General features: G+C 38.0%; 2 protein-coding genes across 2 annotated transcripts in view; both read right to left on the reverse strand.

Annotated features, from left to right (window-relative positions):
• The window catches only part of LOC133521222 (uncharacterized), a 51,762-nt gene extending 45,369 nt beyond the window's left edge, over window positions 1-6,393 (reverse strand). The window contains exon 1 of the mRNA XM_061856070.1: window positions 6,170-6,393. The gene's annotated coding sequence lies outside the window, so the exon portion shown is untranslated. The remainder of the gene's footprint in view (window positions 1-6,169) is intronic.
• Window positions 6,394-8,150: 1,757 nt separating this feature from the next.
• Window positions 8,151-17,609, reverse strand: LOC133521232 (dynein regulatory complex protein 9-like). Its single transcript, XM_061856080.1, has 5 exons — window positions 15,856-17,609; window positions 14,715-14,820; window positions 10,991-11,161; window positions 9,075-9,206; window positions 8,151-8,449 (listed from the first exon to the last, which is right to left on the reverse strand). Exons 1-5 carry the CDS (start codon window positions 15,984-15,986, stop codon window positions 8,246-8,248), a joined length of 744 nt encoding a protein of 247 aa, XP_061712064.1. The 5' UTR covers window positions 15,987-17,609; the 3' UTR covers window positions 8,151-8,245.
• Between the last annotated feature and the right edge of the window lie 56 nt (window positions 17,610-17,665).

The raw sequence follows: 17,665 nt of genomic DNA on the forward strand, positions 1-17,665 counted from the left end.
TAGTAATAATACCGAAGCTGTAGGTAGGTTAGGTAGATAGATACCTAAGACTGGGTTCAGCAACATAAACAAGCATGACTAAACGGGTTGTACAACAAGAACTTAATCGTGTTCCGCGACAGCCCGCACAATTTTGCAATTACCGACCGACAGTCGGCACACACTAGGTATCTGACCACATTTTGCAGTTACCCGCGAGCGCTGATTGCCTTCTCAGAAGCGCAGTTGCATCAACCGCAAATGCGCCGCGCCGCGTTCTCTCACTAAAACCTAGCGCACAAGAGTGGGAGGCAGCTATCTGCTAGACTTATGTGGTTATATGTATTAAATAAGTTGAATATAGATACTTATCTATTAGTTTAATATCCATATTACTTTCTCAATTTAGCCTTTAGCTTGCTCTTACTCTGGAAAGACTACTGGAGGTTTAAGGCCTCTGCTACACTGGCCGTGTTTTTCCATATACCATTGCACCAGAGACTAATTTGCTTTCTTATTTTCTGGCTACAATCTTACCTACTCATATTAATTACGTACCTACCTACATACTTTCCGACGGCATGACGTGACGTGAATAACGTCTATGTAAAAAAAATCCCTATCGCGATTTGCGAGGCCGGCGCAAAATGCACTGAATGGGTCCACTCACCTGCGCTAGAAATATCTTTGGAAAAGCTACTTGGCTATTAGTCAGCTCTGGTGGTGTAGTTAATGTGACTTTCGCTATTCGTTACTTAATACCAACAGAAAAGTAAAAATGTATCGGAATTAACGAAAAGTCATGTGGGTATTTGCTATTACCCCGATCCTGTACCTATTCACAAAGCGGGTTCAACGCCGATGTTACAGTTGTATTCACAGGCTCTAAGCGATGGGGACATTCGCTATTTGCTTATGCTAACGGTATATATCTACGTTTCATATCGATTGAGTCAAGTGGAAGCCAAACATACAGAATCCAAGGAATTTGGACACTGCATATTCACAAAGTTTGTACCTATCTCCTATTTTATAATGGCTTCACAGAAACAGATTGTGAACAAATAGAATGCGGCTGATAAATTTGACCGCAAACCGGAGATATACATATACAGTTGCCTATCTCTTGTAGGTATTTGTAAAACTACTAGCGGATCGCCGATACTTTTGGCGTGTTGTTCTATTCGTTTTTATTACTGGTGAGTTGAATACCGTACCTCCATACTATATAGTTTTCGTAAACCTTATTGCACAGACAAAGGCTCACCGAGATTCAGTTACGAGTGTTGCTGTTAATACAAAGGTAAGTATGTGCATAACTGCCGAAAACGCGATTTCGCGCGGGCACTGACCCGACTTCCCTGCCGTTGGCGTCGGGCGCAGCGGGAACGAGGTTCCAAAAAGAATGCTGCAGACTGCAATTTTTAAAATTGGTGGCCTAATTGCATCCATCTCAAAACTGCTTTGTATTGCACAAAACCATATTTTGATTCGTAATGTAGCGCGAACCGATAATGGTTGCACTAAAACAACAATAGTACTTACCTACAACACCTGCAAAACCAAAAAATGTTGTAATAAAAATAAATGTTTATTTTACCACATGGCAGTCTTCGTTTGCAAGTCGTGATAATCCGGTCTTCATACAATGGATGGATTATCAATTTATCACCCGTCGTCGAAAAAGATAAAATAAAATCAAACAGACATTTGAATTAACTAAGTTATCTTTTTTAACCCAAACAACAGTTTACTCAAACAATTTACTTGAATAATTTGAAGATAGAATGAGTTTTTCAATAATTGTTACATTTGTTGTGCGAGGTAGGACAGAATACCAGTTAGTCATGTTTTCATTACCAGAGTATAAGTACAGGACGTCCCAAAACTATGGGACATCCAGGGAAAGTACCTTAAATATATTAGGTAGGATATTTTGCTGAAAGAAGACTTTACGTTATTTTTAAAAGTTAGTAATTCTGCATTTATGGATTTTCTAAGAATTACTTGCTTCGTCTGGGATTCGAACCGATAATAATCTTCTTGAAATTTGACCCAAACATTTTACGTTGTTCCTTTCTTTAAAAATACTATGTTACTTAAGAAGAATTATTATTTTTTGTCCATTTTTTCGATTGGCATCATAAAAATAGGGGTGATTTTTTTCACATTTAAGTCGGTTCGATTCCCAGGCGAAGTAAGTAATTCTTAGAAAACCTTTAAATGCAGAATTACTACTTAGTAAGGTACTTTCCCTTGATGTCCCGTAGGCTTGGGACGCCCTGTATATCTGGGGGCAGGGTAAGACTCGCTAAGACTAAAAACTAACTGCTTGAATTAAACAGAGACTTAATGTTTTTTGTATTGATCAGTAAGTAATATAATAATCTAATAAATACCTATTATGTGACGTCGTCGTAGGGTGGCCCGTATTTCAGGCACGAACTTGTCATTGTCCCGTAATTTGGCGAAACCAATACGGGACAGTTCATTGTCTCGTAATTTTATGATTAAATGGCATTCAATGATAAAAATACCTATCCGAACAATATTTATTTTCTCGCACACAGCGGTTATGTAGTTGATCATTTCACATTTTCCAAATAATTTAAAAATTGTGTTATTCATATTTATTATCGTTTTAAGGGTAATTCATTTGGAAAGTCAGTTTTTTTTTGTATATGTTATTTAGCAGATTAATCCACCTTTTTATCCATATAATCAACAAATTCTTGATTTATGATTGTTTTAATGGTAATGCATAAGGAAAAGCAAAGTTTATAATGTATGTATAGGTTCAGTTCATTATTTCAAATTTTCCTTTCCAGTTTATATAAAAATTGTTGTATTTTATAATATTTATTATTGTTTTTTAAAGTCAGCAAAGAAGAATTAAGAAATTCAGCAATTTTATAGGTTATTTAATTGATTATGCCAAATGTTAGTAATAAAAAATTAATGTGGATTTTTAATTAAAAAAAAAACACCTGTCCCGTATTTTAACCTCGAATTCCGTATTTTGAATGCGGTTGTCCCGTAAAACTGGAAAGATCAGATCAGATCTGGTCACCCTATGTAGTCGGTGGAAAAATAAAGACTACTAGATAGAGTAAATTTCATGTTATTTATTTTCTTGTAATCCCAATTCTTCGAGCCTAATAGGCCGGCAAAACGTCCCACTTTGTCGTTTGAAACATACAAATCTCGCCCTTATGGCAAGCGACAAAGTGGGACGTTTTGCCGACCGCGGTCACAATTATTAAGCCAAAAGTGACTTACAATTTACTATTTTTAATCGTTATTTTGGTTCACTTGAAGCGTGGTAAAGATGAGATGAGATTGGTCAACAAGTTTGCAACGCGTTATAATTTATTTGTAATGAATTAAAGTTACGTTTTCATGTTTCTATATATTTTTCGGGAACCTAATTCGCTTCTGTGCAAATTAGCAGAACATTTATGGGAAGATGTTCAATTGGTAGAGTAATCTTTTCGTTTAAGCAACTAAGCAGCGTTTAGTCGAGTAACGTTTTACATTTTATGCGTTTACCTAAAGATTTTCCTAAAGTAGGTGTTTTCGAAATTTTTAAATCTTTGCACCTAGACAGCAATTTATAACGGCATCCGATTTATTGCAATCTGTATAACCCTTTTTATACACACCAAGATAGGTACCTAAAAACTTCTGCGGCTCTTAATTAAAAACGGGCAATATTTTTAGAAATTGTACTAAAATTTTCAAGTTTTGTAACGCTAAGACTCAATTAACTGCCCATGTTAGTAAAAAATCTTCATTCTTACATATTAGGGCTCTGTACTCAACTCATATCCACATATGAGAATTCATAATTATGTAATACCAAATAAGCACTCTACCAACCGTGTTTCGTTTCGACCAATGGTTTCTCGGGTAATTGTGACGGTTACCAGAGGATCATTCTACGAAAAGTAAATCTGCGTATCAATTATTCGGCCAACTGTCTACTCTTGAAAACAATTACTCTGGGTAATGATTCTTGCCAAACGTTCCTCTGCCAATACACCCGTCTGCGAAACGAAAATCGGCGTAATTTTACTCGGGGGATTAATAGGGCATCATTTTTTTCATATATATTTTACCAATAAGCTTTTGCAACGGCCGGCACTATGCTCCGAGCCAACTTTCCACTTCACATTCTTACACTTGAAAGGAATAAAAAGCACTTCAATTACAATGAGAGAAGGGACGCCATGCTCTGTGGCCCGAATGATTGTTTGCATCCGCAAACAAGAACCATTAGGTGAGACAAGTTAGGACAAGTTTAATCTCAATAGACTATGCTAACTTATTTAGCAGGCTACACACACATGCAGCAGTAAGTTATGATAAAAAACAAGCACTTCGGTTAACTGATACATACTCGTAGTTTTTGTTAAGCTGTAACAATCTTAGAATACCGAACAGAACCTGATACCGGGTTGTAGGTATTTTTATTAACTAATTATTTTACTAAATATGTGATATAGGTACGGCATAGATTTTAATGATTGAAGAATACCAATACCAATTTATAGATGGCTAGGTTTTTTATATATTAAAATGTTGCATTTCTAAATACAGTGTAACCTCGATAGCACGAAATTGAAGGGTAACGTCAAAAACTTTGTGTTAACGAGGTTTCATCTAATAGAGGGCATCCACTAAGGGAGGTAATAGGTTTTTGTTCATCTTAAAGAGGTTTCGAGTTACAGAGATAAAACGCATGAACAATTCGTGTTAAATAGGTTAATTATACAAACTCATAAATTACAGTACTTTTCTGTTTTGAGTTACAAAGGTTTGTTGTAAGTTGCAGAGGTAAACTATGTGTCATTTCCCGAGTTATAGAGGTAAAAATTGTACTGGATAACCGTGAAGAGGATAGTTGGTTACTTCGTCTTAATGAGGTGAAATATTTCGAGTTATGGAGGTTTTGGGTTTTGAAGGGAAAGGAATGGCATCTTAATTCGTGTTAACGAGGATCTCGCCATATCGAGGTTCGAGTTATGGAGGTTGCACTGTAAATTAACATGCTAAACTTCCAATAAAATGTCCTAATTTTATTATGTGACAGCTACTCCATATAAAATACCGGCCAAGTGCGTGTCGGACTTACGCATAATGTTGGGTTCTGTACCTTCATATAACACAAAAAAGCCGTTCAAGCAAAAGAGCGTATCTTCGCGGTACTTACGTCGCTTTAATAAGATCAGTTTTTTTAAACAGTCTTTCATTGCTCAACCGATCATACCTATTCAATAGAGTGAAGCCCTTTAACGGGCATAAGAATATCAGAAGTGACGGAAAACTTAACCCTGTCACTTTGAAATTAAGTTAAAAATCAGTGTTCTAGGATGGTCATTTTTGCTATATAAAATCAAAGTTTGCCCATTAAAGGGCTAGATTCGCAGAGAGCTTTATAAAGCTTTATTTCTAAAACTATTCACTTAATCAATAAACGTTATTAGCAACCTTAATGTTATCTGTAAAGACCTATCTAATGATGTGCCAGATGTTTATTTTGCATTTTTATTCTTTTTTAGCTACACGTAAGGAGACCCTAAAATTATTTTTATAAATACTTACTATTAACCTAAATAACATTTTTGCTATTTCGGGTACGGAACTTTTAAAATGAACTGTCATAGGGATCATGATAGTAAAAAACTAATCCATACCAAGGTATCCAAGGTATTGTTAATATAAATGTAAGTAAATATTTATTAAAATTACGGCTTATATTGGAAGAATCAGAACTAAGTAATACGGCCCGATTCGAAGAATGAGATACGATAACGATAAGTTCTGGTTTAGATAAGTTCTCATTTAGATATCGTTTGTATGTCGTATAATTGATAGAAGCAGTAGGGCTAATATGACGGGCATAGTGACAAGTGATCAAAATGGAACCATAATACCGCCGCAGCTCAATTTGGGCAACCAATGTCACTTTTACGTAAGAAATATCGTATGTAGATAGATCTTATTGGGACCACAGCGGAACCGACATAAACGTCAATTTTGACATGTCGTTTAGTTATCGATCTTTTAAAGATCTTAAACGTGTCTTAATCATTCTTCGAATCGGGCCGATATTTATTATCATCTAGTTAAGAATCAGCAGACACTCTACAAAATAACCGTGGCAGTTTATTGTTAGTTTTAAACTTACCTCACTCTGACTTCTAGGAATGTTGATTTCTAAAGATGTACACGGGTTTTTCCAAAATATTTGTACACAGTCAATGAAGATAACAATATGTTGTGAGTAAACAGAAACAACAGTCTAATTTAATGTGCAACTTGACCGGCGTTTCCCGTGCAACCGGCGCGTCATATTAACACCGAGAGCGGAACTAGACTGACTCGCTCGACAACGACACGCGACACTCCACTCGGCTCTGCGAGTGACTCAAACTTGACGTCAGCGTGCTTGCAGTCGCTTTTCGCTTGCTCGTTGCTGCTTGATTTATCCATCAAACTAAGGTGACAGTTCGACTGCTCCTATTTGTCCGACCAATCTGTCTTTTTAATACTTACCTACAAAAACAGGATTATTGGGTAGGGTTCGCCAATTGTACTAAACTGTCATTTTATTTTTTATTTTATTTAGTATTCGTCTACCCACTCACACAGCACTGGCATGGACCAGTAATCAAAATAACACACAAAAATAAAATATATATAATATAGATACCTAGGTAATAAAGTACATATTTATCATCCATGCTAGCATACCATGTAAAATTAATTATAATATAAAACGTTGTAATTGAGTAAATAACAGCTCGGAGACTCCCATTTCACTCGAGAAAGTGACAAATCGTGTCGTTTACAATTCAATTTCAATTTCAATTCAATTTATTCAAAAAAACACAAAATGTAACAATACAGGACTAGCCTAAGACATTACATTTCTTATAACTAAGGTCTTTATATATATTTAAGAATAATAATAATAAAATAGTAATAAATATGTGATTATGGATTAGCTACGTCATGTCATAATAGTAGGTTATATGACTACTACATAATAAAAGGCATTAAAATACACGAGTGTGGGTTTGGGTATTCACTAACCCAAATTACAGGGCATAGTTGCTCTCTTGGCGGAACTCGCGAATATGTGGTGGCGTCACCGAAATATTTTTATCGCTCATTTTACACGAAACTTTTGCTATAAAAACAACAAAACATACTCATTTTATACATACTTATAACTAATTAAAAGATAAATTGTACGTCAAATGGCGGCAAATGAAAACTTTTTTACGCATGTCACGCATTCGTAGTTTTTTTTTAATAGAGAGATAACTAGAGTCGGGGTCCGTATCATTCGATATAAACTAACATGCGAGATACGAGGGTGGATTGGAAAGAATTCTGGGTAAAGCCCCCCTCCATGCATATGATGGTTTTTATTTTTCTTGTCATATTTAGTGTGTTTTTTTTTATGATAGAGGAGGCAAACGAGCAGATGGATCACCTGATGGTAAGCGATTACCGCCGCCCATGGACACCTGCAACACCAGAGGGGTTGTAAGTGCGTTGCCGGACTTTATATGTGTTTTGTGTTGCTGAAGGGTTTCGGTCTAATTTTCCCTCGGCGACCACCCGTATTGGGAGTATTTATTTATTTCGGTCTTCATACTACCTACATGACATCATTTAGATACCTAATCATAGTGTACGTTTGAATTAGTGACAAAAAGAGTTCGAACCTTACTTTTCTTGAATAAAGCATGAAACTTGACACAGTGGTTCCTTATATCAAAGTAAGCCGATTTAGATCGGGAGCCATCGGGAGCTCACCCTCTGGGGCCCGAGAGGGGGGGTTAAAGAACCGCTCCACCCGGCTTCATTCAAAAAAATCACAATCGCTGTGTAGCTAATAGGTCATGTTTGGTATAAAATGTCGGATAATTCATTTCCGGTATAAAAAACGGCATTTTGTAAAAAAATAATAAAAACAATCACAAATGATCAAATTTTCGACTATGTTTTTTGAAAAATTAAACTGCTTAATTAATAAAACCTATTTAATGTAGATTGAAAAAACATAACCCTCCCTCTCGGGCCCCAGAGGGTGAGCTCCCGATGGCTTACCTTGATTTAAGGAATCACTGTGCCAAGTTTCATGCTTTACCCACTAAACACCCATACTAAATTGGCCTTCTGTATCTAAAGTTCGAATAAGTCTCTATGCTACTGAAATGGATATGAGAGCCATTACAATGTGAACACATTATTACTTCTTCTTGGTCTTCGGTTGCTGTTTCTTGGCATTCTTCAAATGTTTGAAGGGTCCGAGCGCTCGGCGCACCATGACACCGCGCCACCAAGACTGCGCGCGAGTGGCGGCGCAGCGCAGGCGCTCTTCGCGTGCCAGACGGGCCGCGCGCTCGCGTTTGAACGTCAGCCAGCCGCGCATCTCACCCTCGTGAAGGTCGTACTGCAAGCAGTGTACGAGAGATTGGTAAATTGAGTATTATAAATATATCTAATAGCTCTAATCACCCTGATTTTAAAGGTATTTTAAGAATGTTGCCAAGTAAAATTCATATTTGCTTACACTATTTGGTACAATTACTAAAAAATCATGACACTAGGTTCAGGCAAAGGTGAGTTAACCTCATCTTGCCCAAGCATTTTTAAGGAACTTCCCAATATTCTCAATTAAGGGCACTTTCTGTTCAGTTTTTGGAGTACATAGGGCAGGATCCAACATAGCGCCTCGGCTACTAGGTTACTACTACCTACTTACTTTTTACTACAACCTACCTACTTACATCAATTTTAAATATTACGTTAGGTAAGCGGATAGGTTATCAGTGCCAAACTCCTATAGCAACCTTTTTTTGCACACCTCCATCCTCTGATAATAGCAACCTAGATAATCTAAAGATTAAAGATCGCCTTTATCGATTTAATCGCCATAACTAAGACTACCTGTGTACCTAGTATAGTTCGCGTGATCCACGATGACGCGCAGATTTGTCAAAAATAACCTTTAATAACATGGCATTACGAGTCAAAGCGCGCGTCGTCGTGAATGACGCGATCATACCTATACTTACTAAATTTTGTAGTTGTTCCCTGCACTTAATAGCCTCCATGTAAACATCTCGTATGTTTGCTAACTTTTCATTTATCTTGGCTAAATCATCAGAATATCGGATTCGCCAATAATCAAAAAGCTCTTCACGTTCCTGTAATAAAAATATCTCAAGTTAATTTATTAGGTATGGACCATATACGAGGGGCAAACTGTAAGTTTTTAGACTGGGAAAAACAGTAGTAGTTAGGTCTTCAGTCTTTATTTATAACGTGCTTTAACTCTTTCTGATCACGTGTATAAATTTTCATTGGGATAAAATTACCGTCAAACACACACAACTCTTTTAATATGGCGAGTTTGGGTCCTTAAGTATTATGTTATCAGGATTCAAGTTGTTTATGCATTTAAATATTCATGATGCAAGATTTTTTCATTGGCGTCGTACGCATAAAAGTGTACTGAGAGATATCAGAATCTGGTGAAATGAGTCTCATAGCAATGAGCAAGGTTTAAGTTGCGATAAATTATCCTCAGATAAATTACTCATAATTTCAAAGAAACTATCCAGTACAAGGTACGGTACAAGACATTTATTAAACACAGTGCTAGCTCGGTTGATATAAACAGTTCCTAGAAGTTGTCACCTTTAAGGTAGGAGCACACTTAACAGCTCGGCGCCGGGTCAACGCCGCACCGACTCAACTGGATGGGTCAATATTTTTTGTATGAAACTTTTCTGTAACGCACACTTATCAGCCATATTAAGACGTCGCCTCTGCACAAGCTATTTAAGAGGGCTGCGTACCGATCGCTATAATTTTTTGTATATATTATTAGTTGCAATAACGCTCATTTGTTATAATTATTGTTTGACATAACAAGAAATGATATATTCACATTATGTATAATTATTGTTTCTTATAATGTTAATTATATCGGATAAAATTTATTATAACGTCATTTGAGTATAATGCTTATTTCTAATAATGATCGTATGGTATAACGCTAATCCCATCTAAAGCTCAGTGAGAATAACAATTTTTTTATATAATGTATTAGAGATATAATTCCAAATGTAATACCAGAAAAATTGGATAGGTTAAAACTTTACTGTGAACCCTAAAGAAATGAACTGCTATCACAAATGTAGGTAAGGTTGGGTTAGGTTTGAATTGTGACCCCTAAAGAAACGGATTGCTATCAGAAAAATAGGTTAGGTTAGGTTAGAACTGTGATCCCTACAGGAAATGATATGATGTTGATGAGCGTTTACTAATACTACTTTACGATTACTGAATATACGATTTTTTGTACTGCAAGTTAATTATATAATATGAGTTGTATATTAAAAGTTAATTATACCATATGATGGTTATAATAAATAAGTGTTATATCAAATATAGTATATTCGAAATAAACGTTATCCGTAACGATGAATATACGAAATAAGTGTATATATATTGTTGTTATACTAAATGTTAATTATATGTAATGAATGATTATACCCTTTATAAATATACCAAATGTCGTTATATCGAATGAAAATATACAAAAAAAATTATACCAAACATTAGACACCCATTTAAGAGGTGCGTAGCCTAGACAACTCTGTTCAGACGCCACTTCGTCCATAAAATGACGAGTGATATGACCTTCTCACAACGGTCCCGAAATGACGTAGCTATCGCAGCTGCAAGGCGGATACCTATACCCTCCTCCGTAGAGGGTATTGAACAAAACAGTCGAGGGCAACTCTGTGTATCTACCAGCTGCCAAACGTGTTGTCACTTAGGCGTAGCCGTGCCCACATCTCCGAGGTGTTGAGCCGCTTCCGTGCGTGTTTGCGTGTTGACACCTGGTTGCGGGCGAGCCGAGTAGGTAGGGCGGCGTTGACCCGGTGCCGATCCTTTAAGTGTGCTCCAATCCAAGCCCAACCTTTATTTGTAAGTGGAACGCCTTGACCAGCTCGGAGTGAACGCGCTCCTCGTGGCAAGGGCTCGGCGCCGGCGCGAGCGTTCGCTGCCATCGCATCTCCGCCGCCTCGGCGCGCCCGCACAGCCATTTGTCGGCGTAGCGCAGCCGTGTGCTCGCGTTGAGAAGATCATCCTGAAAAGAGTAATAAAGCTTTATTTAAAAATTTCTATTGAAATCCGCCTTCCCCGGAAAAGCTTCATTTACAAATACAAGATGGTATTGTTTTTTCAGTCATAGTTTTAACTTAAAGTTTTACGTCAAGTATGGCGGCAACATAAATTTTCGCTGCCAAGAGTGCCAAGACTGCTAAGTCAGTGCAAACTTTGCTTAGGCTACGTACGCACTAAGCGGCTAGCCGCGTGCGGACAGCCGCATGACGGTTAAGAATGTATGAAACGGCAACCATAAATACTGAACGCACTAAGCGGTCCGCCGCAACCGCACGCGGCTGGCCGCATAGTGCGTATGGGGCCTTAGAGAAATTAGGGCGGGGGTAATCTTGGATACGAGGGTGGTAATTCCCGACAGTCGGAGGCTGGAGGGAATTAAATACCCGAGTTTGCAATATTCTTACCCCCAGAGTTACAGAAAGTTACGGTACGGCTCGTGGCATTATTTTAGAAAATTTTGTTGCAGATAGATTACTAACCGCCGGCGATGCCTGCTAGATCATGTCTACAAAAATGCAGGACACAAATTTACAGGAACACAGTGTTCCGAAGATTTATTATAAATCTTCTGTTGATATTTTAGTAAAGGTATCGATGTAGCAAAATGATGTTTTAGCGGATTAAATTACTAAATCCTATAGAGATAAAACACTACAGAGTGAAGCTCTGATGGCCCTTCTTTTGCCGACGATAATGGAGGTAGTTATACTTTTACCATTCACGGGATGACCGACTAACTGTGGGCGTTTGGAAACGGGAAGGGAAGTATTTTCTCTTTCTTCTAGGGGAGAATTTGAAATGGAGGAGATTTGTCAAACAAAATTTGGTAGATACAGTAAAATTGCTGCTATATATTTCAACACATGTTAAAACTTGTAGAACACCATTTGACTTTCTTTTCCTTGATGACCTTTTTGATCCTTATTCGTTAACTAATATGTGCTAAAATTGTTAAAGACCTAAAACTGGCGCCATCTAATAGATAAAAGGCAAAGGTATGACAGCATCGTTTCGAGCGATGGCACCATAACGTTCCAAAAGTTTGAATCATGTGTCGAAAGATGGCAGTAAATTTACGTGGCTACAAAGTTTTCTTTGACAATACACCTCTATTTCAAATTCTCTTTGCTGTTAGTCACCAGCAGGTAGACTGGTAGTCAGGGGCCGAATATTTGTATATACCCACATCAGTTGACCAGCTTGCTACTTTGCTGTGCGGTATTTAGAGCACCAATATAGGTCCTGACGGGTTTAAAATGCTCAGAGTTTTTATACGTTTTCGTTGCATGTTGAGACGGCCCAATGATGCAATTTTGAGGTCGTTTACTGAAAATAGATCCGTTGGTACTGTATGGTGTATCTTCCCTACCCTTTCCTCGACTTTCAGTTGTAATGGTCAGATTTGATAACTGTACTGTCACAAGAACTTGGCGTCCTAGAGCTTACATGTTCTAGGAGTCAGAGGGGCTACCGCGAACCACGTTCGACGTGTTGCCTCCCTGTCACACTTACGTACGAATTTACGAGTGGGACAGAGAGGCAACACGTCGAACGTGGTTCACGGTAGGCCCTCAGTTTCCACTTACGGGTTAGTATGGGCGGTCACCATCCATCAGTCGCAGGGGTTAATTAAAGGTAACGTTCGTACTTCCGACCGCAGCTGCACTACTGCCGCAGTATTGCATTACTGACGCAAATGTCAAAATTGCGAGTAGCAGAACCAATTTTGAGATTTGCGGAAGTAATTCAGTTGGCAATATTGTCGCGCTGTAATACTTTATTTTATTTAGTTTAGTTATTATAGGAGTACGAGCGACATGCACGATAACTGAATGATATCTTTGTTAATGACATCAGAGTACGTTCGAATTGGCCTGTTAAGCAAATCATCCATCCAACTGTTTTACTCTCCAGGTCGCATTTCTAAACCGATTTCCGTGATTTTTTTCGGATATGTTTGATATAAAGTTATGAAAATTCCTTTTCCGTGTGGGTTTTTTTAAGACAAAAGTATCCATAAAAAATTAAGAGAAATAAAATACATGAAACAATTCTGCCATACAAAATTGTATGAAAATAAATTGACACATCAATAATTCTGCTTTGTTATAAGTATGCAAAAAAATATGACGATCGATTTTTTTCTTTTAGGTAACTTTGCATTTTTTTATTTGTATGAGGAGGATATTGCAAATCACAAAATCATAGCGACCACTTAATCATTCGCAAATGAGTTCAAATTTGGCACATAAATTAGTAAATTACTATTCCGTAAAGGGAGCCATGTGAAGATAAAATCTTTTCCACTTTTTTTCTACATACAAAGTTGGACCACCGATAATTATGTATTTTTGTCAATTTAGTTTTCATACATTTTTCTAAACAGCGGAGCCATGCATTTAATCAGTTTTAAGCTATGCTCGCGAGGTCTTCAGCTCACAGAGCGATTAGTAATATAAGTGAGTAAATATAGCTGACTAGATTAGAAAAATCTATCGCAATCAGTACCCCTAGTGTAAATAAATTCGATTTCGAAACGTGACGTACGCGTTTGCGTTTAGTCTCATTTTGTATTGGATTTAGAAAGAGCGCGCCAAGCGGGACGTTTTGGAAACTCAAAATCCTATACAAAATGAGACTTAACGCAAACGCGTTCGTCACGTTATGATGTCGATCAAATTTACACTAGGGGTACTGAACACAAGTCGCAAGTACTGTTAGCACAATAGTACTTACAATTAATAATTATAATTATAAGTCAATCTATGGTAATATACCTTCATATTACAAGTCTCTAGACACTTATTGACTGAGGGAGTGAAAGCGAGCGAAGCGTAACCGTTTCAGCTTGGCAAATGTGCTTTCGTATGTAAAGGTAGGTGCGCCGTTTATCCGGATGCTCGGCGAGTTGCATTTCAGACTTAGATTTTATATTTCAGCGCTATTCTGGATAAATATTATGCCTTTTAGGGTTCCGTAGAAAAAAGGTGGTTCCATACAAGAATCCCTTATGGTGTGAGTCTGTCCGTCCGTCTGTCGGTCACGTCCCTAAATATCTCTCTATAAAATATGAATCCTGGAAAATTATTGATCGATAGGTGCAGAGTATACCTAAAGAAAAGTATAAAATGAATTTGATGTTTTTTGGGGTTCCTTATTTCAAAAGGAAAAAACGACGTCTGTCGGTTAAGACCCTTTATCTCGGGAACGATTGGAGGTAAATATCGAGTTGAAATTAAAACCATAGTCATGGAAACGTGAAAAATCATTTCTAAGTTAATGTAAAAAAAGATGCCGCTAAAAACGTGTATTTTACACTCTTAACTGGCGACGATAGACTTGTCCACTTAAAAATATCCTCGACGTAGACTTGCAGAGTGACCTTACATAACGTCGGGGATAGTGCAATACCGTGTAACTAACAAATGCAGTAAGGTCTAATATTATTTGTTAGTTACGCGGCATTGCACCATCCCCGACGATAACAGATTTTCTCATTATAAATTTAATCTTACTTTCAGTTTGTCTCGGAGAAATGCAACCTTGCAATCCGCGCTGCGAAGTTCCTGCGCAAATTGGTTTCGCATCGATTTCAGTTCCCCGGTAACGGCTTCTCTTTTTCTGGGAAGAAAGATGAACACGTTATACTTAGCTGTTAATAGAAGACCTGCACCATGAAACTAATGAATTTGATTTTGACGTCAGTGACGTCAGTCAGACGCTCAGCTCATGATCAGTTGCTAGTGTGAGTGCTGAGACTGCTAAGAGCGCGCCGCGGCCAAACCGAATTATAGTACAGGCTCCTCCTCCCGCAAAATACGCTAAGACTAAGTTGCCCTGAACCATTTTTTATATTAAATATGACACTTTTTGTGCAAAAAAATATAACAATCTACAAGATATGAGCAATGATATGGTTTATCTGAAAATTTATTTTAATTTAATTAAATGAAGAAAACAAACCTAAAGTCACCCCTATTACTTTCAGTTGTATCCTTATTACCTACTACTGCAACTTTTATCTAAAATATATGAAACTTTACAATCTTGATCACTAAACACTATGAAATTAATTGGTTTTCTTGCTTTTTGCAAATGCATAAAAGTATGCCTCAATTCCTAAAAAATAAGCCTAAATCCTACATTGGTTCCTACCATACTACCCTGCTCTCGTCCATATAGTCAGTGCAGGGCAGTCGTGTTCTCGTGTTGCTAGACGGACCTGTGCTGCATTGTGTGCGCGAGCAAGCGAAATTCTATTTTAAACGCATAGCTCTGCGCATTCGATCTTTTGCAGCGGGTGGTGCGGTGTGGGGTATAAGCTCTGCCCACACGCGCGAGATCGTTGGTGTCGGGTGCAGCCTTAACGTCCGGCATATGGGGGGTAAACACGTAGTCCTGACACCACACTCGCTCTAACAAGTTAATGATAACTATATTTACATCTCTACAATCGTGTCAGGGCTTAAAGGGATATGTATTATATCCTTTTTACACTTTTTAGAAGGCCGGTTTTCTGTTTAGCGGAATGTTATAGAACCTCGTTACAAAACATTTAATCTTCGAATACCGAAATTAAATTTCCATCCATCAGGCCTTCATTGTCATGTATCTTACCCCTACCCCTCACTATATAATTATAATGCCATTTCTTACTGTCGCAGCCTACCGTGCGCCAGGCTTGTGACGGCGGCCGCGTCAGCCCGCTGGCGCAGCGCCTGCACGGCGCGCCGAAGCGCCCGGCATCGCCCGGCCTCCGCCAGCTCCACCAGGGCCTTCGTTACCATTTCCCTCGCCACCTCACTTTATTCAGAAAAGGAAGTGATTAAACTAAGATAAAATTTTGACCACTCCCTACTTGACTTAGAGGTAGTTTATGCAACAATGCATTGTAAAATTTATTGCTCTAAAATGGCTTACTTTCCACAGTTGCATCTTAATTCTCAAATATCTATTCGGTACCTACTACAAACGTTTAAATAAAGATAGATAAAGATATATTTATATATCGACGATATCTCAGAGACGATATGGACTTGGAGAGAGAGCGAAGGGCCCTGTCGGTCCGGGCGAATATGATCGCTCGAAGGTTTGCAGGATGCTCTATAGAGGTGAAAGCAACATTATTCAGAGCTTTTTGCACTTCCCTCTATACCTGCTGCCCGTGGGCGCGGTATACGCAACGGGCTTATGGGGCCCTTCGTGTACAATACAATAACGCATTCAGGGTGTTGATGGGATTGCCCCGTTTCTGTAGCGCGTCAGGTATGTTCACTGCGGCGCGCGTAAATTGCTTTCACACGGTAATGCGCGGGCGCGCCGCATCCCTGATGCGTCGGGTGCGGGGCAGTCCCAACATCATTCTGAAGATGATAGCCGAGAGGGTGGATTGTATCTATTTATCACACTGTGGAAGATTACACTCTCCCACTAGTACTGTCGTATGGTAAAGTTAGTTTAAGAAGATATGTGTCTCTTGTTACACGAAATAAAAGTTTTTTTTTTTTATATCATGATTTGATAGTAGGTATGTTGTCGTTTATATGGATTTACTTAATAAAGCTAAAATTCAACGTTAATGGAATTATTATTAATGAGTCTTAAGCTCGCTTAAAACTGATTGAGAATTCTCTGACGTTCAATTATTTTGTCGGCGAAGTCAACAACGATGCATATCATTAATATTGAACTTGGCTCTCATTTGACATTTATGTTTTTGATGGGCTTATTATTTTCTACAGGTGTTTCAGCCGACTATCATTGATTGAGGAATTAGTGCTGCGGTCTCCATTAAGAAACCGCCAGAATATTTAAGGTGATAGGTATATAACGCGTAGGTAGTAAATTGGCATAACTTTCAATGTGATGCATAATCCATTAGTGTATGTATTAAATAACTTTTAACAACAAAAGAACCATCTTCCCAAGACAGCGATCCATTATATTTGTAGTAGGTAACTAAAACTATTCGTCAGCAGTTCCACTTCACAAAAAGAAAATGCAAGAGTACTACTACTATAGTATACTACTACTACTACAGTACTATCATTACAAATAAAGAAATTCAAATCATTATGGATGCGCCTGTTGTCATCTGGGGGCACCGTGCCCCTGCCAAGACGAGCCAAGTAAAGCGCAAGGGTACTATCTACCTTTTCTCGAAGCGCTTCGTCATTTTTTTTAACCCTCATAATTTGGTGGTTGCCTTATGGGCGAAAGGTGAAAAAAATATTCACCATTCATTACTTTTTATTATAGGTTCCTGCAATAGTCCATGTAACGCAACGGCCAAGCCACATATTTTGACAAACGGCCCGATTCGAAGAATTATTGTGACAAGTTTAAGATCTTGGAAAGATCTTTAAAAGATCGATAGCTAAACGACATGTTAAAATTGACGTTTATTTCGATTCCGCTATGATCCCAATACAGATCCCAATGAATCAAAGATCAAGATATACAAATC

The sequence above is a fragment of the Cydia pomonella genome, chromosome 1, assembly GCF_033807575.1.
Source record: "Cydia pomonella isolate Wapato2018A chromosome 1, ilCydPomo1, whole genome shotgun sequence".
NCBI classification, from domain to species: domain Eukaryota; kingdom Metazoa; phylum Arthropoda; class Insecta; order Lepidoptera; family Tortricidae; genus Cydia; species Cydia pomonella.